This window comes from Lethenteron reissneri, chromosome 16, assembly GCF_015708825.2.
Source record: "Lethenteron reissneri isolate LAM-NWPU_2019-01 chromosome 16, ASM1570882v1, whole genome shotgun sequence".
Classification (NCBI taxonomy): domain Eukaryota; kingdom Metazoa; phylum Chordata; class Hyperoartia; order Petromyzontiformes; family Petromyzontidae; genus Lethenteron; species Lethenteron reissneri.
Window position 1 is genome coordinate 4,186,515 of NC_083794.1, and position 26,786 is coordinate 4,213,300.

The window sequence follows — 26,786 nt, forward strand, 5'->3', positions numbered from 1 at the left end:
TTCCCTTCCCACCCGTCCCCTGTTTCACTGGCCACCAAACCACCACCAAACCACCACCACACCACCACCACTAAACTACCACCACCAAACCACCACCACCCCCAAACCACCACCAAACCACCACCACCACTAAACTACCACCACCACCAAACCAACACCACCACCAAACCAACACCACCACTAAACTACCACCACCAAACCAACACCACCACCAAACCACCCCTCTGGCTTTGCCGTTTTAAAAAAAATGGTTCGGTCCCCTTTTTGCGATGAACGTGCCCGACAGAGCGAGCGAGAGAGAGAGGAAAGGGGGTGGTGGTGGTGGGTGGTGGTTGTGTTAGTAGTTATTATGTAAATACTGCCGCCCCAGGTGAACAGGGAGGAGGAGGAGTTGGTCAGACCTGCTCCTCCAGTCTTGACGAGCGCAGGCTGAGACGGCATGAGTGTGTTGCGTGTGCCCCTGTGGTGCTGCTGCTGCTGCTGGTGGTGTAAGAGTTAAGAGAGAGAGGGAGGGAGAAGGAGGGGGGCGTAAGAGTCAACTTTTTTTTAAACAATTGACACGTGCGACGCTGGGACAGCTTCTCCGCTGAACTCTTTGTTGGTTCGCGGCTGACAATTTGCGTGACACACACGCGAACCCGTGTCGCTCATCATTATAGGCGATACGAGGCGCTAGGTTTGTGGCGTACGAACACGCACGGCGGGGTGGGTGGGTAGGTGGTGGTGGTGGGGATGAGAAAGCCGAACGCTTTTGAGAGGAAAAGGAAATTAGAGCAACAGGAGTGGAGAAAATAATATAAAATCAAAGCAGAACTTGACCGTCGGCAAAAAAAAGGCAGCGACTGCGAGAGCAGTGGACGTTAGCACGAACAACGCGAGAGAGAGAGAGAAGAGCATTGTGATATACGCAATGAACTATTTCATCAAGAAGGTGTCCTTCATCGATGCCGAGAACCCTGAGCAACCCATCAGGTTGCTGAAGCAACCCGAGGTCCTGATGAGCGACAGACGCGAGCCCGTGACGCCGCTGAAGAGCGCCAGCAGCTTCCCTCCCATGATTCGGCAGCAGAGGCAGCAGCAACAGGAGGAGGACGATGAGGAGGATGAGATGTTCCCGGTGTCATCATCATCAGCAGCAGGAGCCACTTACTCGCCGGTCGGGAAAGCTGCTCGGATCCTGTCAACTCCCTCCGCTATGGAAAGGGCCCGCGCGTACAGACGGGGCTCGTCGAGACCCGAGATGCCAGGTGCAGTTGTTGTTGTTGTTGTGGTGGGGGAGATGCCAGGTGTTGTTGTTGTTGTTGTGGGATATTCCAGGTGAGGTTGTTGTTGTGGGGGAGATTCTAGGTATTGTTGTTGTTGTGGGAGATTCTAGGTGAGGTTGTTGTTGTGGGGGAGATTCCAGGTGTTGTTGTTGTGGGGGAGATTCCAGGTGTTGTTGTTGTGGGGGAGATTCCAGGTGTTGTTGTTGTGGGGGAGATTCCAGGTGTTGTTGTTGTTGTGGGGGAGATTCCAGGTGTTGTTGTTGTGGGGGAGATTCCAGGTGTTGTTGTTGTGGGGGTTATTCCAGGTGAGGCTGTTGTGTGGGAGATTCCAGGTGATCTCCAGGGGTGCGGTTGTTGTTGTGTGGGAGATACCAGGTGTTGTTGTTGTTGTGGGGGTTATTCCAGGTGAGGCTGTTGTGTGGGAGATTCCAGGTGATCTCCAGGGGTCCGGTTGTTGTTGTGTGGGAGATTCCAGGTGTTGTTGTGTGGGAAATTCTAGGTGATCTCCAGGGGTGCGGTTGTTGTTGTTGTGGGGGAGATTGCAGGTGAGGGTGGTGTTGTGGAGAGGGATAAGGAGGCAAAAGGGCTCTCGGTCTTGTCCGTGCAGATTGTTTCACGCTAAGGGGTACCGACTGGTGTTATCCACCTCGAAGCTGGCAAAGAAATTCACAACAGTGACCACAACAGTGGCTTTCTTTACCAGCTGAGAGGTGACTTCTGCTGATGATACCCAGTACAAGTAGTTTGGTTGCATTCAATTATAGAAATAACTTTTAGATTGAAACGGACGGCCCATATATATACCACAAAGCATGCAGAGTCGTGTTTAAACAAAATTTACATGCAGTAACTGGATTGTATCATTATCATCATCATGGGACCTCCTTTGCCAGTACGAAAATATGAGGATAGGTTTTTCCCCTTTTATCTGGCAACAAAACAGGTGTTAAGTTGTTAAAACACCAAACTGAAACCTTTACAATGAATCATGTCTGCATTAAGCACAATACTTGTGGTCAGAATACAAACAAAAAACATACTCTGATAATATATATTTGTATTGTTTCATCCTTATTTGGTAATAAAGAAAATTGAATTTTATGGGTTTTTTTACATGTATTTCTTAAATACAAACGCTACTGCGTCTCAATCTTCGTGGTTGTTGCGGTTAAGTCCCACGACGCACGGGGATGGACGTTTCGCTCCACGTGGCTTTTTGGGTTGGTGGTGGAGGGGGCAGCTTCGGCCAGGAAATGAAAACGCATCGGAGGGCAATGCGTCTGAAACAAAAAAATCTTAGTTTATTCTTCACTGCGTTTAGGGAGCTGCTAGAACAGCGTTTGAACCCCATGTGACATTCAGTGATTACTATATTACATAGCATGGTGATTTTAAAAGTTATGCTGTATCCACTTTGTGTTTTCCTGTTAAACCAAATCGCCACAGCTTACTTGCAACGTTGCACCACCTTACCTTGTTTTGTACCTGATGCCTTTTTCTCCCCAAAACTTTTCACCGTCTTGTTCCATTCGCGTGTGTTGATGGCACTAAATTATTGTAACCAAATTTTCCCAGGCTCCTCTTGCTATCATATTTGCATTTTTTGTGTGTGTGTGCTTGCGTTTCGTTTACAAACGCTGAAACACACCTCATCTGTTGTGCAATATTCCCCAACGACCCTGTTACTCGTTCTGCGCAATATGTATGTTGTCTTTGTTTTGTTGTTGATACGCTTACTGGCTGTCGTTGATATGCAAATTCAACACATATAATAAACTCAAAACTCACTATGTAATACTGCATTGGGATTTGAGTGCAGTGGCTATCGTTTTAAAACTGTAATCGTGCTGTTTGTACGTGATCTTTTTTTGGGGTGCAATCATAGCAAAAGCAAATTTCAAAAAATGTCTTGGACATATTTTGCTTTTACAATTGACACTCCGCAAACTTGACTGAGAATCTCGGCTACATCAAAGCGTTTGTCTGTTCATAGACACACGTGTCTGATGGCACCCGCAACAAATCTTGCATTCCCACACCTTTAGTGTGTGCATTCATCAGTACAGGACGTGAATAAGCCTCAAACCCCCTTTGGCTGTATGCAACGTTTGCGAATGTGTTTATTTTGCTTGGGTAAGGTTTTGTGTCGTTAAAGCAATTTGCTTTCGTTATTTGGGGTACAAAGCTGCGTTGAATGAACGCATACTTGAGGCCGAGTTAAACTTGTGTGTCTGCCAAGCAAAAATACTGTCCATATGTGCGTTTAAGATTGAATATTAGCGAGAGGCATGGCATGCCGAGCGAGTGTGGGCCGTTCTTTGTTTAAATATAACTTTCATTCCTTTTGGCGATGTCGGAAAGTAGTTCGTAAAACTTACGGTTAACTCACTGATTTGTATTTCGATTTAAAGCTTTCGTGACTGCAGAGATTCATCTTCTTGGTTCTTTCGGTAAAGTCACGTAGAAGGAAAATAATAAAATAATAAAAATAAAACATTATAAAATAATTCTCACGACAGACCTGTTCTCCACCTGAAGACGGCTGCTTGCGTTGTGGCCGAAACGTCGTGAGAATAATTTTATTATGTTTTATTTTTATTATTTTCCTTCTACGTGACTTTACCGAAAGAACCAAGAAGATGAATCACTGATTTGCATTTTAGTTTTGCTTGGCCCACGTGTCGTTTGTTGGATGTCTGACGTGTATTGCTCCACATTTTGGGGAGCTTATTCAGGAGTTGACACTGTGCACGGTTGGCCGCGTACGGTGCGAAAGAAGTTCAAAATGCAGTACATACTGACAACTTAAAAAGCACATACACATCGGAGAGCTGTGCAGCACCCTACGCAGCAGTAAAACTTCGCTCTAAATCAAGTTGCTTCAGGGCCGCGGAAGGAGATGAGCCAACTACCCCCTCCCCATTGATCGTTTGAGCAGAGAGACCGTTTGTTTGATTATTAGTTTGAAGTAACATTTAGGTGCTGCTTCCAGTGGCAAATACAATTAAAATGCCAAACAGATCCCTAATTGGTTTTGTTTGTACAGGTGGGAAGCTTCCACTCAATGACGTTTTGTGGGAAAGTCGTCATAGTTCCCAAATGGGCTTTCTTTGAGTTTGCCAGGTGGCAGTTAATAAATATGTCAAAACACTGGCTGACATTGAGATGGTCCTGCAAGAGATCCTGGGTTCTGGTCTGTGCAGCCACAGTTGCAGTGATCTGATGATGCACAACAACAACAAAAACCCCATTTAATTTGTGGTCCCCCCTCCCCCAATTAAGGTTAATGGAAGATTATATATTCGAATTTCATCTCATGCGGAGCATCTATCTGGGCAGGCACATCGCCCAGAGTAGATAGGCGGTGACTGAAGGAACTTAATAAGGATTTTTGTGGATGAGTAACTTAACCAAAATTTGTATTCATTTGTCATATTTAACACATAACTAATTGTAATATATGGTGTACTGCATTTGAATAAAAACACTCAATATAATTTACAAAAATAAAATGAAAAAATGTTGGTCTGGGTTGAATCATTTTTGGTGAAACATTATGGTACATTATAGATCAAAGATTACTTGGCTCAAAAAAAGTTTTCATTGTGATCCAGAGTAATCACATCGCAAGGCGGATGCTGGCAAAAAAAAAATCTTCCATAAATGATAAAAACGTGTCATAAAACCATTGTAACCGGTACTTTGATATTTGTAATTGGGTAATACCTTTTAAATGAATCCATCATGTGCAGTCGGACGTATTCGTGTCAAGATGCATTTGTACCGAAACCTTTTTGACAATGAGAAACAAAATATATAGACCCACCGTGACAATTAAGCGTGCGCGTACAGCGTATTTGGCAACCTACAACGTTATACAGTGCACAGTTCCTGCTGCTGACATCCTGCCGGTAATGTTTTCGCCACCCATTCCACTAACGAGGGATATAAAGCCACAACTCGAAAGAATTGTGCTTGAACAAATGCACGTTATTGTTGGCCTCGATTGAATCTCCCCGCTCTTGAAGCACGAGGGCAAGCTTGTGCATGAACACATCAACAATGCTATGATGTTTGCAGAGCACCGGTGCTCCCTCTACACGATTGACAAATCTTCCATTTGTAAACGGTAGTCGGTGCATTGGACGGTAAATATTTATCGACATCAGCAGAGCTTGCCGGTGACATTACACGCGGAGGGTGCTTAAGAGGACAGTAACGCACACACGTGTAAAGACTTGTAGCGCATTCCTGGCACTGTCAAGTTTTAAGTTTCATGGTTACGATAAAATAAATGGTCTTAAACCACATAAAAAATGTAGACTCAGAGGCATTTGCTTTAAATAAAGAAAACCACGTTTGTTACTTTCTACAGATTATATTATTGTCAACATATTATGCCATAATGTCGATTTATATTGTACATTTATTAATATATTGGTTTACATTAACACTGCATACCACAATTGTTATTTGTGCCTATGAAGAGGAGTGTTGAAATTATTTTGCACCGTACGTAGCCAACCTTGCTAATCGGAGGTGCGGGGGAAGGACAACAAACGAAACACCAAAAGCAGTTTTTAAGAAATAAGGTTTCAATCTAGATGATTTTAAAGTGCATAGCTCCAGTGATTTCCTAATTTTGGAAGAAAGAGCATTCCAGACGACCGCAGGAATGCATCTGAAAGCGCACGATGCAGTGACCAGTCACCTACTGGGAGTTCCTGAAGAAGCTCCCGGCACGTGAAAAGAAACGTTGGACATCACGCCAAACAACACGCAGTACAAGCTGGAAAAAAACCATCAGAAAGTTACCAAAAATTATTGCCAATTAAGCGTCGTTGTTTTGGCTTTAAAATAATGTCACTTAAAGCAAATACTTTGAAAATGTTAGCATCTGCTGTGAAGTCAGTGGTCGCTGGATCGAGGCCATCAAACTTGACTTCACTTCAGAACCCATTGGGTCACTGCTTACTCTGTACTCTGACTCAAACGTCAGCCCAGCCAGGCTACCTCCACTGCACGTCGTTAATTGATACGTTTAATGATTAACGAAGTGACCTTTAAAATAACCTTAACATAATAAGTGTTTTTGTTATTGATGTGTATTCCGGCGCACCTCCGATTAGCACGGTTGGCTACGTACTGTGCGAACGAAGTTCTAAATACATCCAACGCCATGTAGTTGCTGTGGTGTCGGGACGGCCACTTGCTCAACCATGGTGGAAGTTGACCTGCTTAAATCCCAGGCTGAGGCACTTCATGAAACCTTTGGTAGTTTTATTACTTGTGCATTGCTCACCACCAAGCGATAACTGCAGCAGGGAGGGTACAGTGCGGGAACGGCTATTTCTTGCAATTGCACTGACCTGCGTGAAAGAGTTTAGGTCAAATACACAGCAAGATCAGTCCTGGTGTTACAGATGTTATAACTTTATTACATCCTAGCTGGGCGTTTTAAGCAAGGTGACAATAACCTTAATCCTTGTCTGGAAACCCCTGTGTCAGTGGAGCCACATGCCAATTGTAAAATCATTAAAAACCTACTTCACAGTGTGCAGTTCTTCAAGGGTCTATCTTAAAATAACCATCGAAATGAGCCCTTTAGGCTTGTGAGTGGTTCGCTGCAGCTATGGATGATGAGCATTTTGCAGTGAACAATTAAAACAAAATTCAAAGTGATTTCCTGCTCAAATGAGCATCGAAGCAGTGACTCCTCTCATGTTTAGAGCCCTGAGCCTTTCGTGGAAATGTAATGTACGATGCGAAAGACAACCACTGTTGGCTTTCCCACAAAGTTGTATTTATGTTATCGATGGGCTGAGTCAACCCCAACCAGGCTTTGAACTCTCAACCTTCCGATTGCGAGCATGCTCACTCTGCCACTGAGCCACCTGGCTGGATTTTTTATTGGTCGATATGGTAATTATGTTTGTCCTGTTTAAATAAAGAGTAATTAAATAATTCGCTTCCATTGGCAATAATGGCGGAAAAATATATTTTGATTCAAGAATTTAATCAATTACGTCTCATCGATCCAATACTGCTCCCGTGTTACCAAATGAAGACAACCTTGCATTCAAAACCTAATACAGAAATCTCAATTTAAATTTATCATCAGGATTCACCTGCAGGTCAATATAGCACATACTAGTGTTGCATCAATTGACCAGAAAGCATTAATATGCAGTGCATTCAATTTCAATGGCGTGCTGGTCCTAGTCTTGGCAGTCAATCTATTGTTATCTGAGATCAATATAAGCCTAGTCTCTGGACCCCTTATTTGCTTGTTCAAATACATTTGTATTTCCTGTACAGAAGTAACTTAACACATTCTTCTCAAGCTGAACACTCAGCCAAATATCGTGGTATAATTATATCAATTACTTTCCATTCACAAGAAACACATCTTAGAAACATTTGCAAGGTCATGTCTTTGTTGCATTTCTATTATTGACAAGACAACACAAACTATTCAATGTACAACATTGCCTCTGAACTGGTTTTCTTGGAATTGTCTGAAGAACTTTCATAACAAGGGGAGGCTACAGGATGTGTTTGAGTAGTACTGTATAGAAGTAATCCATACCTCTGTTACAGCACTATTGCTACAAGACTGATGATATTATTTGGCTGGCTGAATTTTTCTCCTGGTCCTCCGGTTTTCCCCTCCACATTTGTGAATCAACATGCGTTTCGAGAATTTGACTGCTATGAATTTCCACATGATGATAAGTCACTTTGTTCAGCTATCATTTGTGGCCTGGTTGCTTCTGAAAAATAGCTACATAGCTCAGTGGGGCTTTACCTGGTAACATGAAATATACCACCAATGGAACCTCCTATGCCAGTAGCAAAATATGATAATTGTTTTTTTATCCTTTTATCTGGCAACAAAACTGACACCTTTTTTTACAAGGAGTCATGTTTGCGGTGATAATCATTTTTCTCAGCATTTTTGAGTGTAGGAGGAAATCAACGTGATTAAGAGAAGAATAGAAACATACTCCTTGTTATTGTCGATTCTAAAATGCATAAAGTAATTAAACAAATCCGCTATTTTCACATTTCTTTGTGTTTACTGAGAAGTTATTTCGGATAGCTATTAATGGATTGAAAATGTATTAGAGTATTTTACCCCCCACATTGTGTGCAATTAATAGTGCCCATTTGTTATTCGTAGAATATTTATGTAAAGTACAGTATATGCAAGTACTGAAATACATTTAGGCAAATGGAAATTATGATACAATACAAGCAAGACAGAACACACCAATCAGGAAAGATAAATTGATACATCAATTGACACAACCAAAATTGATCCTTGAAAATTATTCTGACTGATTCACGTCGTTTCATAGGGAGATGTAAATCACAACATATCAACGAGGTGTACACGTTAACTGTAGGGGTGTGGATTATAAACAATACCAATCTTATTGACGCTATTTACCATTGCTACATCCCACCTGCTTCGCGCTCTCTTCAAATTCTAATTGTGTACCTAATATTAACGTTTCGCCCCCCCCCCCCCCATGTTACGCTGCAGGCGGTTGTGTCTATGCTGCATGCGTTGTTGCCATCGCTCATCTCTCTGCTGTATATCGTTGGCCATAGGACCAGAGCTTGGGCAATTGCTGGCGTTCGTTCTGGCTGCCTGTCCCGCTTGTCTGTGGTGGGTTGCCCACGTGTCTCCATGCGAAAACTGGACGTTACAAATTTTCCAGCGTTTTGAGGTGCGATTTTGGATAAATGATGCTATGGAAATATTAACACTATTATTATTCAAACTAGATTCGAAGCTTTCCCGACTGCAGGAATTACTCTTTGGTTCTGTTGGTAAAGTCACGTAGAACGAAATTAAATAATAATAGAATACGACGTTTCGATTGCAACGCAAGCAACCATCATCAGGTACAAATGAATGAGAAAACAAACATAGTAAACTTGGAAATATAATGCAATACAACACAGAGAGTCGGCCAACAAAACAGTCAACACCTCACCTGGTTCATTAAGTTTTTCTAAAGATTGATAAATTAGAACTTAAGTGTGAAACAAACAAGCACGGCAAACCCTCTCCGTAGAGGTGGTTCAAACTAAATTCGAAGCTTTCGTGAATGCAGGAATTACTCTTTGGTTCTTTGCTTTCTACCAGTGCTTGTTTATTGGTCCATTCTCTCCTCCGGCCGCTATGGGCAGTAATTCCACACAACGCTCCGTGCTTGTTTGTTTAGAAGTCCAGTGTCCAGCTCCCCCTCTGCCCCCCCCTCTGCCCCCCCTTCTCTCTCTATTTAAGGCCTCGACACAGAGATGTTGTCTTTCTATGTGCCTATGTGTGTGTCTCTCTCTGTTTGTCTCTGTGGGAGTCTCTCTCTCTGCTTGTGTGTCTCCGTGTCTATGTTTTGTCTCTCTCTCAAATTTAGCAATCTTTGGAAGAACGTCATCAACCAGGTGGGGGGTGTTGACTGTTGTGTTGACCGACTATCTGTGTTGTATTGCACTATATTTCCAAGTTTTCTATGTTTGTTTTCTCATCCATTTGTACCTGATGACGTTTGCTTGTGTTGCAATCGAAACGTCGTATTCTATTATTAAATTAAATTTATTTCTCCGTGACTTTACCGAAAGAACCAAAGAGTACTGTTATTGTTATCGCTGGCTGTGCTGTCAGGTTCGTACACGTTGCTGAAGTGGCGTTGACAATGACTAATAAGATGGCATGTGGCGGCAACTCATGTATGGCATTAACAATCTAAAATTGTCTCCACGCTAACATGAGCACTGAATGCTGAGATAGCGTTGGAATTTCCACATTTGTATGGCAGGAGCCAGTGTTTTAAAATGGCAACCATTGATGGCTTCCGACCAAGTGGTGTACCTGTTTTTATCAACTCTTATCTGGCTATACGGCACGCAAGACAACGTTGTGTTTTCCATACTCAGTGCAGTCGTGTGTATCTTAACAGGCAGCACTTAAATATGGGTGTTAGTACACTTTCTACAGAATACTTCATATGTGCGTACTGTTTTCTTCAAAGTTGTGGCAAAGTGCCGTCTAAATCCGTTGTGTAGAAGGGGTTAATAAAGATGTTTTGCACTTGATTAGACTTTGGCGAAAACTGATACCGTCACAGAGTACAAACTGCACAGACTGTGCTGACAGTGATGCCGGGTTGTTATCAAGGGCTGGACATCTTTCACGCATTAAAATTTTTTTTTACCGATAATTCAAATGGGTCAAAGTTCGCATAGTGTTATTTAAATTCGATATTTTCTGCTCTGACAGTGACGAAATAATGTACAGTATAGTATCCCGTATCCAACTCGCTGGGGACTGAGGTATATAGGGGGATATGTGAAAAGGTCGGATGTGTAAACATCTATCGAAAATGACCGTTACACCACTGGGTGTGGGCGGTTAATTGGTCAACGGTGAATGTGCGATGGTCATTTTTACGTGGTTGTTGTGCTGTCCATAACCTCACGCGAAAATACATTAAAAACGTGGTGGCCATGGGGTTCATATGGTTGAAAAAGATACATTCTGTGTGTGCTGCTCAGATCCTGAGTTTTAATCTGGGTTTCAGCTGCCTATGATTAAACCAAGTTAATTGTAATGACTTCTATATGATCTTGAACTTATTTTGCACCGTATGTAGCTAACCGTGCTAATTGGAGGTGTGGAGGAAGGACAAAAGACTAAAAACGCAACAAAAAGCAGTTCTAAAGAAATTAGTTTTCAATCTAGATTTAAAAGTGCATAACTCCAGTGGCTCGCTCGGAAGGGAAAAGCGTTCCAGACGGCCCTGGTATGCAGGAGGCCTTTGCATGTTCTCCCCGTGGTTGCGTGGATTTTTTTCTCCGGCTCCTTCGGTTTTGCCCTCTGCATTTAGAACCACACGTTTAGATTATTTGATTGCCACTATACATTCCTACACGTGATGATATATCTATTTTGTGTGGCCAGGTCGCCTTTCAAATAAAATAGTAAGTAAATAATTGATGCTCACTTCTTTTAACATATTTAGAGCTTTTTGCACTGCACATTTTGCAGTTTCACAGCCATGCGATGGACCCTTCTACAGCAGGGCATGTCAGCAGTGGCATGTTAGCAGTGGCACTGCCTGGTACCACATGGCTGGTTAGAGGTATTTTAAGGAATTTAGGGGTAGGTTTTTTTGCAGAGGCTGTCGTTGAGGAATTTGTGATTCACTATCTTTGCTAAGAGATACAAATGATAATTATTTGAAATTAATGCCGCTGCTAATGTAACTGTCATGTAACGTGGAAAAAATATACGAATAAAATGTGTGCAGTACAGTAGTGTCATATAAAAATGCGTGAACAAGTTTGAACTTACTACAGTTGAACAATTAAATGTCTTCATTCACATTATATAATGCACCTTTTGGCGCCAGTAAGCAATAGTAATTTGGGAAATAATTGTGGTCTATGTGACATGAAGGAGCCGAAACTGCAGAAGTTTCAGTTTTTTTGGCTGCAAGGTATTTAATTTTCGATCTAAGTAGATGATGCATAGTTTAGCGTTGTTGTGCACTCTTGTTGAATAGTAATTATGTATTGACTAAATGTATGCGCATGTAAAAAATGTAAGTCTGTTAGAGGTGCAGAAATTTTATCTTCGGGCTATTTACTACTTTTTAAGAGTTAATTAATAAAAACTCACTCCCACCTGAAGACAGTTGCTTGTGTGGCGATGGAAACGTCGTTATCTATGATTATTTTTCTTCTACCTACGTGACTTTACCAAAAGAACCAAAGAGTATAAAAAAAAAACTGTTCCTTGAAAATTGTGGTGAACGTAATTAACGTAATATTTTGCTTTCATTCCAAGCGCCCTTTACACTGGGTCATCTCTCCAAGAGATCTTTAGATCTCAACACATTTTGAAGGGGCACCCCCCAGTGCCTACTGGCCCTGTGTGGCACAAACTCACTCGGCACCTGGCGAAGCATTCGCAGGTCAGTCGGGTGGTGGTGGTGGGGGGGGCATCATTGGTACGGATAATGCCGAGTGAACTATTTGTGAGTGATTTAATAATACAGTCTAGCACATGTGGGTTATGTTGTTCCCTCTCTTGGCTCTGGGTCACGTAACCTGTTTTTTTTTATAATAAAGGTTATCCGTAACCACAGTGCTCAAGCCACTACAGGCACAGTGGGCCTCTCCCTTTCTTGGACGCATTTATTGATCTTATTCTTTCTGGCCAGACAGGTTGAGGTACCCACATAATAAAAACGCAATAAATACGTGTATGCTCGACAACAGTTTGAAAGGCTCAAGAGCTGTGAATGATTAGACTCCTCCAACTACCACAGTCTTGGTTTAGCTATCTGGTGGGGGTACTGGCCCCGTCATAGGAATGTCTATTTTCCTTCACTGGTCAAGGATGCCAAAGTAGATGAGCATTGCAACTTGCTCATCTGAGTATGGAATAAACTTTTACTTAATTTTTAAAAAAAACATATACAACAATTGACACAACTTAAATGTATTGGCTTTGTAAAGTGTGAAGTTATCTTGCGCTCATTACTCATACCATTGTAATTGCCACGGGATGGAAAAGTCCATCTTACAATGATGACCGCCTATATGGTTCGCAGACAAATGAATGCATGCGCTTGAAACCAGAACAATATGCAAGTTATATACATGGGTTCATGCGGCGTGCATTAGGTTGTGTACTGTATATGGTATAGCTTGCATAATTATGTTTGCACGCGGACTCTGTGACTCACTAGCAAAACGAAACGGGCGTATGTAATCATTTAGCTTTGGTAAATAGGTACAGGTGAAGCCCTGGAGTTGCTTTCTCATGGCACTGCTGGTGGAAAGGCCTCCACTCGAGGGACCTCTGGAGGACCCCTCTCAGAGGCTCTTTTGGCCTCCTCTTCCACGCCGGCCATATGCGCCAATGTCTTGGCAGAGGTTGGAACCTCTACCACTTTACCCCACCGCACGAAACCTGCCGATCGACTAACCGTGCTTGTATCCATTTATACCGCTTGGGTAGACAAAATGCCAGGGGGGATTGAAAAAAAAACAACTTGTACCATTGTTTAAGCTGCAGTGCTGGGAGATCGAATTTGGTGACCTTTGGATTACGAGTCTAGCGTACTGACCATAACACCACTGCAGCATAAAAACTACAAAAAAACTAAGCGAATCTACTTTTTTTATTTTACCAGATAAGGCCCCCTGAGCTATACAGCTCATTTTGAGAAGCAACCTGGCTGGAAATGAATGCTCAACGAAGTGGCTTATAATGTGGACATTTATAGCAACCAAATACTCTTAACGCGTGATGTTGATTCTAAATGTGGAGGGAAAAAACTGGAGGACCCGGAGAAAAATCCATGCAACCACGGGGAGAACATGCAAACTCCAAATAAACAGCAGGCGTCAGGGTTGGGATTGAACCCACGAACATCACGCTTACCAGGCGAGGTAGTTAACATCTCGCCAGAGTGGCATTCTAGCTTTAGTGAAGCTACTTACAGTAAAGAAATAATTGTAAATTGGTGGATGATCCTTTATATGTGTTTTGACCTTTTAGAGGCAATGCTGGTTTAATTAGGGTACAACGTCCTCAGTGTTACTCGCACAATTATTAAGCCAGAGCCCTAAATAATGGGTGCACAGATCGTGTCTTGAATAAAATGTCAAAGTACCCAGTGTGTTTTAATCAAATGAAGTGTTTGACAGCACTTTTCATTCACATTCCCATGAACATTTTGCCATGCACAAGAATAGAACAAAGCTACGCTGACCGAAAATATCACGCAGACAGAACTTTCCGGTCGACATTACGTTATACCGTATACCATTTAGCCATTTTGTAGCTCACAAATGATGACATACATGTAACAAACCAAGAAATTGTTTTCGCAAAGCCTCCGTATACAGCACTGTGTTGACTGGAGCAATATATTGTACTCGAGTCACCATAAGGCAGCCGTCCACTATAAACTCGTTGCCCCCTATATTGACTAAACACAACGGCCTGAACAAGTGCCATCTCCTGTATTACATCACCCGTCTTGCTGAATGATGACTGGCTTGTACTCGTTAAACATTGCACGTGATAAAAACAAGACTTTCTACTCAGATTTATATACTGTATTGGTGATGCAATGGGCCTTTACAGAATGGAATTTGCAGGCCAGGTCTATTATGTGTATGCACATTGCAGTATGGTATACAGTACAAGTTGACATTCTCTTATCTCAGTTAACATTGCGAAACAATGAAAATAGAGTACAGTGCTATACGTATATCTGCTTATGTAGTTAATGGTCTCATCCTAGCCAATAACGATGCCCTAATTTAAGTTTTTTTTAATCAAATCTAATCACTTCAAGCCCGATTGAAGGCTAACATTATGTTGCACGTGTTGGAAGAGTCGATGGGAACGTAACCACTAACCTGCACAGCACGAATGGACATCGTCTTCTGGCTGTGATTAGAGAGTGCCCTGTGATGTCTCGTCTGAAGTTTTAACTGATTAAAAGTGAATCGCTGTTGTGTGGATGACTTCCTAGAAAATATGTTTATGTTGATTTATGTTTGTAACTGCATGCATACCTGTCAACCCGTTGTCAGTGCCTACCTTATTACAGACCAATTCAGACCTTATTGATCACCCCGTGCCTTTAGAAATCTCAACGTTCATCCTAAAAAGTCCTATCACAAGGGAGAAACACAAACAAATAAACAAAACGTTGTTTTTGCCCGTATTCAAACGGCTGTACGCTGTATGGACCTGGACTCAATTTCCCTGTACAAGAATACGGGTAAACCGTATGGGTTGACAGGTATGTGTATGTTAATGTAACTTATTTCGCACCGTACCTAGCCAACCATGCTAATCTGAGGGGTGCTGGAAGGACAACAAACTAAGCGCGAAAAGCAGTTGTAAAGACATTAGTTTTCAATGGAGGTTATTTAAAAGTGCATAGCTCAAATGGCTTCCTAACATCAGAAGAGTATTCCGGACAGCTGCAGAAGCTTAGGGGTAGGACTTTGTTGCAGCGTTTATGCAAAAATAAAGGGTCAAAGTTCCTCTGCTTGAGTGTCACGGTGGTTTTCATAGTTGATGGCACCGTCCATTAGTAGTTCTATCTATGAGTAATTCCCATTTAGGCACCGAGATGCCAGCCAGACATATTTTGAAGGTACTTCTTATTCTTTTGCTTACTTGTGTAATGATGAGTATTGATAAAAGAACCGTACTAATACGTGACATTTCACAGTACTATGCGGTTCTCCGATATTCTTTCGATGTTTATTCACTTGCTGAAGAAGGTTCTGGTACGTGCAGCGAACGTCGCGCAATCACTGCCGAACAACACGTGGTACAACCCAAAGACGACACATCGGACAATAAAATATACAAACACATAAACTGCTTTATCGAGGGTGTGCGTGTGTACCTGTTTTTCTGGGTATGCATGAATGACTGCATGTGAAAGCCTGCAGGTAGTATTGACCCATTTGTTTTATAACCAAATGCAAATGTCTGTGTGCCTGCAGCACTTTGAGCTTTTTATATTATTTTTTATGGTCACTGTTAAAGCCTACCACAATTACACTTTTATTTAATACATTATGGACGTTCATTCATTGCCCTACTGACAATGCTTTGCCAAAAATCATTCTAAAGTGAGAGTCTGCAGCTATAGATTCAACAGCACAAACAGCTTTGCATTGACTTTCAAACAAAGGAAATCACTGGCATAATGGAGTTTTTTTTCCCTGTCATACGAGTGAAAAGCCAACTGGAAATCCAGCCAACTTGTGAGTATTAGCATTTCCATTTATCAGCAGGATTCTTGTTGTAAGGCGAGAACATTTGCTCCATGCAATTATCTTTAAAATGTTGAATCATCAAACTAGAATTGATTGATCGAAAAAATGTTTGTCATCCTGAATAATAGTCTCTCTCTAGCCAATTTGCAAATTATTGTTTTGCTTAAAGGCATGACCGGACCTGGAGGAGTGGGCATAACAGTTTAGAGAAGTGATTTGGTTGGTTCGGATTGCACTATGTGTTTCATTGTCATCATATGACTTCTGTATGGGTTTATTAAAATACGTTTGTTTCAGCATCATCGTAGACTTACTACCTGTAGTTATCCATTAAACGATGTTTAACAATGAGTCAATTTTAAACTGGAGCAGCCAAGGTAGTGAAAGGATGAACCTTGTGTACATGGCCATGATAATGAGATGGCACCAAAGGCACCGCCAAAGCTAGTCTTCTATACATTGTGTCCAAACACACAAAGATGTTATCTAAATGGCAAACATTTTTAAAACGAGAGCATCCTGTATATTCTGTAACAGAGGTATTGTAATTGTACTTAGTGTCATATTTTTTTACTTTCCAAAGAAATGAACACTCGCACCCCAGATACATAGTGTATACTCATGCACAGAGTCCACTTGTTCATTAAGATGGTGCAGTAAGAGTGCCTGCTTTGTAATGGGAAGGATGCAAGTTCTAATACCAGCTGGGGAAGGGCTCAACCCATCCTTTCCCTAAGAGTCAAAAACATAGGTACTGTATCACTTCTATTACTTCTTAGTAAGGCATCTGTGGTTATCCCGTGGACAAACTCTGCCCCACGGCATAAACATGGAGAGCAGGGGAGGACGCATTTACCTTTTTGAGATTAATATTGGATTTTAGATAAAACAATAAGTTAACATTACTCGTTGTAAATAAAAAGGCAGTTTGAAAGAATAGTGTGGGCTAATTGTTAATGTCTATAATATTTTCCACCATTTATCCAGTAAGTTGTGACCCATTATTGCACTTAGCCAGGAATTCATGCGTAACGCTGCTGCATTGGGTCTCATGAGGACATACACATTCCGTCCATTACATGCAGCTGGTATAGTTAACAACACCATGCTGACGAGATTTGTTTTATCGGTGTGCAAACTGAATGGTGAGTCGGTGTCCAGAGCTGATGGGTATTAATGTCATGTCGGTTTATAAGTTACATGACGTCATGGAATTCTAAAATGTGCTTTTTTCCCATCAGAGGTGAAAATGTGTTTCTTTAAAGTAAAGCTTGTGTTTTCTGGGTGTGAGGGTCAGCTTGGTGGCTATTTCCTCCAAAAGGCGAAATTGTAGATAGTCCAAAAGTCCCAAAACTTCCTCTGCAAGGGATCCACAAGTGTAGACAAACCAAGCAGCCTTTCAATGCACATGATGGAGTTCATTCGCAGCTTGTCATAGGTTGCGTAGGGCTGCAGAGGTTGCAGGATCCGGAGGTCTCGGCCCGGACTGAGAACAGTTGAACAGATCCCCATACTCGAAGGTCTCGGACACGGACCGAGCAGCGTTGTAGTGGTGGCAATGTTTCAGAGCTGAGTTGCAACCGGCATAGCCTCTCCCAAGTGCGTTTCTCTTCCTGGCACTGTAAACACTCTCCTGAGATCTGCACTCCGATATCTTCAGTCATCGACCCTGCTAACACTGTACTTAGAGCGACTATCAGGTGCCTCCACTTACTCTCTGTACTGTGATCTGCTCATGTACCTCCAGTAATCGACACTGTAACACCGTTCTGAGATCGACTCTCAAGTATTTGCAGTCACTGGCACTAAAACCGTCTAGTTAAACTCTGTGCACCAACTCTGTACGAAACAAGATGGTGTTCACCGCACTTGGCAGCGCAGCGTTTGGGTATTTGAACGAGATGTGGGGACACTCTTGAGTAGCCAAAGTGAATCTCGGTAGAGTCTGGCCAGGCAGGTCCGTGCATACACGAGGCTGACCACGAAGCACAAGGCCTTTTACCTCACAGTCTCCACTAGTCGTTGAACAGCAGCAGCAGCAGCCCTGTCAAACGATTCGCCCACAGCTCCGAAGTTGTCAGCTTCTCTAGGCAGGTCTCCTGGGTTCTCCTGACAACTGTCCAGGTTGGCCTCTATCCCCCTCAGGTACCCTGTCTCCCAGCCTAAGATGGTGAACGCCACATAGCCTCTTCAAGATGACATCTTACGCCTCCAGAAGTAAAACTCTACTTAAAGAATCTACTCGTGGAGGTTATGTTTCATTTACTTATTCAGTTTGGCTCTACCAACCCGACCAGGAGTGCCTTCCCCCCCCTGAACAGGTTGAGCACTACGCTGGGTCTTAAAGGATTGTGGAAATTGTAAAGGTTGAAGTAACAATGTTGCAATGTTGCATTAAACATTCCATGAAACAGGTTATGGGAGCAATGTGGCCAAGCATTTATCTACACCTACAGACAGGGTTTGGCTTATAAATAGGCTAATTTTATAATAGTAATATATATATAATTATCTTCTTGGTTCTTTCGGTAAAGTCACGTAGAAGGGAAGTAATAAAATAATAAAAATAAAACATAATAAAACAATTCTCACGACGTTTCGGCCACAAACGTGGTGAGAATTGTTTTATTATGTTTTATTTTTATTATTTTATTACTTCCCTTCTACGTGACTTTACCGAAAGAACCAAGAAGATGAACCCCTGCAGTCACGAAAGCTTTAAATCGAAATATATATAATTACTCACAATGCTTTGTGTTTTTTCTTTATATTTATTGGTACTTGGGAAACAATCTGTTCACCCACATCACTTGTGCTTCTGGAAAGTTCGATGCAATTATAAAAAAAAACACTTCCACATATTGAAATATAATTGTCAGAATAATAATGTAAAACAAGCAAATGCGATTGTTGTTATACGAGAGCAGGGCTCGGCAACCAAAATAACAATAATAAGAGCTGCAATTCGTGTGAATACGAGATGGCGGTCGTTAAAGAGCCGCGTGCGGCTCCAGAGCAGGAGATTGCCGAACCCTGAAACCAGAGCATCCATAGAGAATTCATGATTTTGCAACTCAATTGATGCGAGTGCAGTTTTCTCAATTACAGAATACCACGTTACCATACAAACATCGCTATGGGCTGAGAAAGCACGGAAGCCGTGGGGGCAGCCAACACTTATATTTGATAAAGCACCTGTAGAAACCCCTCTTAACACCAAGAAGCCACACACGCCAGCCCAAACAAGTTCCTCTTGTATCGTCTTCAGTACGCATGCCATGTTGGTGCCATAGAACACCTGGACAATGATGCCATCGCGAATGCCATCGCGTTACATCACCGTGTTGACCCCACATATCATCTCTATGCTCCTGGTGTGTGAAATGACAAACATGTGCATTGGACATGTTCCTGTCAATGCTTGTGTTGGGTGAACCCCCTGTTGTCTGCATGCTGTTCTCCATTCACAAAGCACACGTTCAGCTGAATGCGGTGTCCCTTCGATGTAATTTTCCATCAATCAATTTCAGTTGTCAGAAAGTTAGCTGATTTAAATGAATTGCACCCGTATAAATACTTTGGTGCAGTTTTAATAGTTGTGTGTGCGGTGTAACTACTGTATACAGATGCCACTGGCAGAACATTCTTATCATATTCTATTTTTACGATTCAAATCCCCTCTCTGGGGTGAAGTCAAGCATGTCTACCAGGGTCAATAACATCGTAAGTACCACTTTGTGGAATGTTCATATTGGTTGTCCTATGGAGAGAATGATCACTACCAAATGAATGTTGAATTTACGGTGTGTAAATCCAGTCATTAATCATAATTATATGGGACCACAAATATTTGTAGAAAATTACCATGATGAAAACGTAAAGCTGTAAATTTTTATAATTTTTATGTATTTTTGACATAGATGTTCATGATGTTGACGTTACTGATGACACCACGGTAATGAAAATAGCGTATTATAGCTAAACTGAATGCAGTAGTTTTCCCTTGCGTAATTATATTTAAAAACAAATCCGTACCTGTCTGTGTATCAGGTCATTAGTGGTCGAGAAAAACAATCCCCGAGATGAAAGGGACACTCATTGTGTTGTGTGTTTTCATGACTTTTCCCACTTCATCCTCGTTCAGCCTTTTGTCCATTAACACAAAGGAGGTGGGTGTCTGTACTCAGACGTAGGACTTCCCAATTTTAAATCCAAGGTTGTCTGGACTTGATCCTCACGTGCTCGCTTATTGTGAGCAGACTTGGGTATGGCATTGTTAAAAGGGCTCTGTCAATATCGAGGAGGCATTCATCTGGATGTCCTGTCAAAATGCAGACATTAAACATCCTGCAAAATACCTTTCACAAGAGCAGGCCCTTGTGTTGGTTCGTGTAGCGCACAAATGCATGCATCAGCTTCGGTAAAAGTTCGTGCCAAGAAACGGCACGGCCATCTTAAAAAGGAATGAAAAGACGACAAAGCTGCATGCGTCTAAGTGAAGCCATCTTGTATGCGGATATTCGGTGCACACGTACGGATATATTCAGTACTGTTATTGATCACTGCAGCTAGGTCTTGCGTGTCAGCCAACAGGTTTCAGTGAGACAAAGGACCTGCAGGCAAAACACGGGAGTTCACAGAACAATAATAATAATAATCCAGGGAGCCCATTACTTTGGCTGTGCCTGCTAGCGGGTGTTTGTATCTATCATGTGCACGCTTTATTGAGTCGGTGGAATGTGCCCATGCAAACTCAGCTCTGCAGACTGCACTGCAATAGCGCTGGTCTACAGCCTTCGTTCGCCACCCCTAACACACTCACTGCAATGTTTTTCACCCTTTCCCGTTCCGAGACATCTGTAAGTTGCAGGATAGTTCCCGTTCACCTCAGGATCTTGAAAAGCGCAAGCGGTTAGCGTAAATTTTATTCGGAGAGGCATAGCGCTGCTTCTTTTAAAGACATGGCACTCACCGTAGAAAACTGTAGCGACACGACCACACTCTGTGATAGCTGGCGCCAAACTGTGCCACATGCCCTCCCGCATCGCCTCGGTACCGATAACGTAATTTAAATGTTTCAGTTCCTTTCGGAAATGGAATCGGAAGAAAAACTGATGATGTACACGTACGTACTCGTACGTCGTCGGAACGGGTTAATGGGCATTTCTGAAATCTGCATCAGCTTCCCTTTCCCTGTTCTGTATTGCATGCGTACGGTAGTGTGTGTGTTTAATGAAAACTAATCAAAGTGTCTTCCAGCTTAAATGACCATATGGCTGTTCTCATCTCCTTTTATAATCGTAAGTGTATTATTCATGCCATTGTTACAATGCAAGGCTATCACAAAGGTGCTACGTTTCACAGTGAAGGGTGGTCTGTCAGTCGGGAGTGATGTAGCAATGTGGATTTTTCCCAATAAAGTCATTCCCATCTAAGTTTTAAGTTGGCAAATTTGGATCATGACACCGGCATGCTTAGCCCTACAATTTTTTTTTATATGTCATAGGGTTTTTAACATGCGCTGTGTAGCAGCCAGTGTATACCTGTCATGAATGTATTAAGCAGGGGCGGACACTGGCCTTGAATCCAAAATGATTTTGCGAAGTGTGGCTAATGCCTGGCCATTTGCGCACAGCCAGTGGTTGGAACATGGCAAACAGCAGTGGTTTAAATTCATGTTCCTCAGGCAGGAACCAGTGTCTCCATATTGTAAAAGATATACCTTGAGGACTCCCAAATGAGGACCAAAATAAGATGTCATATATGTTTTATTATACCTTGTAGTTTATTAATGATCCACTCCAAGTGCTGGTATGTAGTGTCCATGATCTTGCTAATCACCTTGATTGTCCACACCAGCATGGGGGAATTCACAAACATCATGCAAATTCCTTGGCCATATCTGCTGTGCTGAGTCTAGACATTTTTACTCATTTTCATTTGCAACCCTTTGAAGCATTTGCCAAAGTTGAGACACTGGCGGCTCCAAAGGGTGGCCACAGACACGCACGTACATTTTTTTTCACTTCAAATATGATGTTGATGTATGCTTCTGTCTAATCTGATTCATAATCAGTTTTTTTACTAAGGCTTGTTATGATGGACAATGTATGCTCTTAGACACGAAGTTCATTAAGGTTCGGTTCTACTTATAGATTTGAAGCTTGTGTGACTGCAAGGATTCATACTCTTATGTTTTTTCGGTAAAGTCACGTAGGTAAAAAATAAATTAATAAAAGTAAAATAAAAAATCACGACGTTTCCGAGGCAACACAAGCTTCCACCTGAAGACGGAAGCTTGTGTTGCCTCCGAAACGTCGTGATTTTTATTTTACTTTTATTAAATTTTTTTTTGCCTACGTGATTTTATCGAAAAAACCAAAGAGTATTTCAGTTCTACTGTTTGAGCTGTTTTGTGCTGAATTGGCAAATGGAACTTGTTCCTTCCTGCCTACGCCATAGGAGCCTGTGAAACTCATAACATCTGGTTTCTGAATTATTGTGTTGAAAGGAAGAAGCCGCCCAATGCATATGTATACTCTAGTCCTTATTTCACAGAAATTTGAATACAACATTTGTGCTTTAACTCACCATCTTCAGGGGTCCTGATGCAGTGGTGGAATTTTACAATTTATTAGCAGGAACAAGTTTGTTCATAGCAAGTTCACTGTTGAGCTTCCACAAATAGGGAAAGCGTTTTAAGAAGAAGAATTCACATGTATAATGCGGCATTGAATCCTAGGATCCAAATGCGGAATGCATGAAAAGCAGGGAACAACAAAACCAGGGTCACCGTCCAAAACTCGAGGGAAAGGCCACTTTAAAGAGATGGGTTCTAAAAGCGTACGATGCCAGAGAGGGATGGTGGTCTGAGTTGACTCCTGACATTAGCTTCAGCTCACAATTGTGATGTGCAAGCACTCTGACCACTGTGCCACCTTGGCTATATTTCATTCGAGGCTGGCTGCATCGTAATCATATTATGATTAAATGGTGCCACACTAAAATTTGTGAATGCATCTTCACATGTCCACCCTATTATCCAAAGCACGTGTTGGTATCAGAACTACTGCATTTTATTCGTGGCTGTGACATTGTTTGTTATATTTACATTAAAACCCCTCTCTGCACGGCAGTGGACATTGTTGTTGTGTCTTGAACGATTCAACAACATCGGCTGGAATTTGTACTGATTTGCTTTTTCATGTTGATAAAATTGCAACACCCCCCGTGCCCCACCTTTCAGTCATGACTCAAGTGGTGTGTGCTAGTAGTTGGGTGGGACAGGTCATGCAACTCCTCCTCCCTTGTAATTTGACCAAATGTGCACACCCTTGCCTTGGCAAATGCCTGCAGCAATTTTTGTTCATTTCCTTTGAACCTTCTATTTAAACTGGGTTGGTGTTAAGTTGACTGAAGCCACTGTTGACAAAACTTTGTGCTCGCGTGTTGGGCAATTCGTTTTTATAAAAGATAAATGATACACTGCAATTGAGACTTCTGTAAACTGCTGTGAGTAATAAGCTAGCGCTGATTGTTCTATTAAGGTGTTTGTTGTTGTCACTCCACCACACTCTGCGCAGCAGTTGAACAACAGCGGAGGCTTCCAGCTCACGTGGAAGGTTGCAAAAGTACAAATCCTGGTTTTGTGAGATCGACTCGGCCAGATGTTCCTCCTGGCTCAATAAAATTGAGTTGCGATTTGTGGGAAGTCAACCGTGAATAATGAGGTTGGCCCCCTTCCATGGTAATTTGTAATGTCCCATGTATGGCTGACCAATAAAGGTGAGCAGCAATATCTCATGCTGATTTGAACTAGTAGACAATGACTGAAAGCATACAAGATGTTAATTTATTTATATACGTTTTTTTGGAAAGCATTTAACTCTGGCCTTTAAATGTGGATGGATAACTTTGATACCCATGCACTTGCTACTGAGTCAACGTCCGTTTGCCTGTGGGTTTTGTGCGTGAAATGAGCTGTCTTGACATTTTCTTTAAATGATAATTGGTTCTTTACCCTTCTATCTGGCAACAAAACTGACACCTTTTTACAAGGAGTCATGTTTGCATAGACCGCAATACCTGCAGTCATAATACAAACAAAAGAACATAACTCTGATAATGTGCACTGTCCTTAAAGTTGATTGGTCCACACCCGAGACAGCTTTCCTTCGAGCCTAGTCTCATATGGGTTGGACCAGATGACGCCAAAAGGCGCACAACTCAAGGACAATGCACCATCAGAGTATGAGAGCTCGGGGCAAGCATCTACACTATGGGAACCTCATTTGCCAGTAAAAATATGATAATTGGTTCTTTACCCTTCTATCTGGCAACAAAACTGACACCTTTTTACAGAGTTATGTTCTTTTGTTTGTATTATGACTGCAGGTATTGCGGTCTATGCAAACATGACTCCTTGTAAAAAGGTGTCAGTTTTGTTGCCAGATAGAAGGGTAAAGAACCAATTATCATATTTTTACTGGCAAATGAGGTTCCCATAGTGTAGACATTTTCTTTAAAGTTTGGCATCAAAGGGAAACCTTTACAAATGTTCACGGAGAGTAAGCTACTCTGTGTAGGTGTCATGCAAATCAGCCACGCAAAGTGGCTCGGCAGTAGAGGGAGCAGCTTCACAATCGGAATAGCACGAGTTCAACTCCTGGCTGGGGGTTGACTCAGCCCGTCATCTCTGCAGGGTCGAGAGAACGAGTAATGCCCATGGGGAAGTCAACCGCGGTTGTTCTATGGAGAGAGTGGTCCCTGCCATAGGATTGCACGATTTACACCACTGGTTCAGGGCTGTGAAGATGAAATGAGCGCCGCTCCAATGCTCACATCATCGGGAAATAACTTGACTTTACTCTTTTCCTGCAATGCATTATTTCATTGCGACCCACAGCCAGATGACAACACAATAGTCACTTTCCTCATATCAGTATGAAATATGTATGTATTGTCAATGCGTCTCGTCTGGAATAACAGATTGCATTATTATATGGAGTGGTCTTGAGTGTGAATAGGAAATGCTTAATTAATCTGCTGATTTAGATGGCCAAATCAAAACTATGATTTGATGTGTTAACACATTGGCTCAATTAGCACGGTTGGCCACATACTGGTTGAACATACATACAAAATATGTATTTATGCAGAATACAACCTTTTGTTACTTTACTTGTGGTCGTGAACGATTTGTTTGTATTTAATGAATTCATCTGATTGTTTTGTCTGCTCAGTGAGCACGGGGTGGGGCTAATGCTAGTTGGTGGCATGAACCCTTGTAAAGTCAACATTCCTATGATAGGGCCCCTCTCTTGATAGCACAACCAGAGCGCTATCAAGCTTATGCCAACAATTCCAAAACATTATTATAATGTACGTAGTTATGTAACTTAAATGTGTTCGTTAAATGTAATAATTCCAATAAATGTGGTGGTAATGCTGGCAATTTAAATATGTGGTATCATTGTTAAAAGTACTGAATGGTCATTATTTAAATATATGTGTAGTGAGCTCAACTGAGTCACAGACGTACTCTTTGGAGGCAACACATTAACATCAACACACGGGGTAACCGCCCCTTAACAGAATAACAACCTTTGGTGGTGACCACCAGGCTAACTACACTAATTACACCGTAACTAGCTACAATGGACCGGACCACAGCTTGGGTCCAGGTCCACGTGTTGGAGACTCTGTAGGACGTAGAACGTAGACGAAGGTTTCTTCAGGATGAAGAACAGCGCCGGTCCCTCTGGGGGACCTGGCTGATCTCCTCTGTGGCGTGGCTGGCTCCGCCCTTGGCCACGACCACCTTCCAGAATCTTCGAGCAGGATCTCGACCCTGACACGTGACCACCCCCGAGCCCCCACTTGGGGCCCCTGTGTAGACTTAACTGGTCACGTGTCCTCTGGGGTCAACCAGAATGCCACGGCCCTAAATAACCCCATTCCCATAGCCGGCACTCCCACACCCCTATCCTGTAGGGGCCGGCACTGCACGCCAAGCGTGATGCCATCCGGCGCTATCGATCAGCGCTCACCGAGCCCCTCTAGGGCCGGTACTGCACCCACATCCGAGAGGTGTCCGCGATGTCAATACACCGCACGCCGTGCCTCTCTAGGGCCAGCCATTACACAGCGACATCCCGCGATGTCACTACATATGTATAAACATTATAATATATAAAAATGCAATTATAGTCACGCACTTTAATTGTGTAATTTGATATGGGTAGGCACCTTTCTTTTCATTATGTATGCATCTTCAGAGTTGATTTGGGTGTTCAATTAATGGTTTAACACGTAGGCTTTCGCGACCAATGTCATCCATAATACAGGTGTTCTTTTGGCTGTCGCTTGATGAAGCTAGTTGTAATTACTGGCGAAACGTACTCAGATTGTAAATGTTGTGGCTTGGCTCTGCAACACACCGGTGTACTGTACTAGTGACGAATTGGCACGTTCTGTTTACTTGACAACCCTTACTAGTTGGCTGTGTCGGGTTGTGGCGGGTTTAACACACACATAATTACGTAATCTCACCCCCAAAAAAACCTGTATGTATTCTATTAATATTCGCAACATGGGACCCAATGAGAAAATTAGCTGTCTTGTCATTGCAGAAAATTAATAAGGCATTAACCCCGGCTATTCATATTCCCCACATTGGAAAAGATATTA

General features: G+C 42.3%; 1 protein-coding gene across 1 annotated transcript in view; it reads left to right on the forward strand.

The window, feature by feature from the left end:
• The first annotated feature begins 445 nt into the window (after nucleotides 1-445).
• The window catches only part of LOC133343101 (protein furry homolog-like), a 160,297-nt gene continuing 133,956 nt past the window's right edge, over nucleotides 446-26,786 (forward strand). The window contains exon 1 of the mRNA XM_061552605.1: nucleotides 446-1,247. Coding sequence (XP_061408589.1) covers nucleotides 911-1,247 — 337 coding nt within the window. The 5' untranslated portion in view covers nucleotides 446-910. The remainder of the gene's footprint in view (nucleotides 1,248-26,786) is intronic.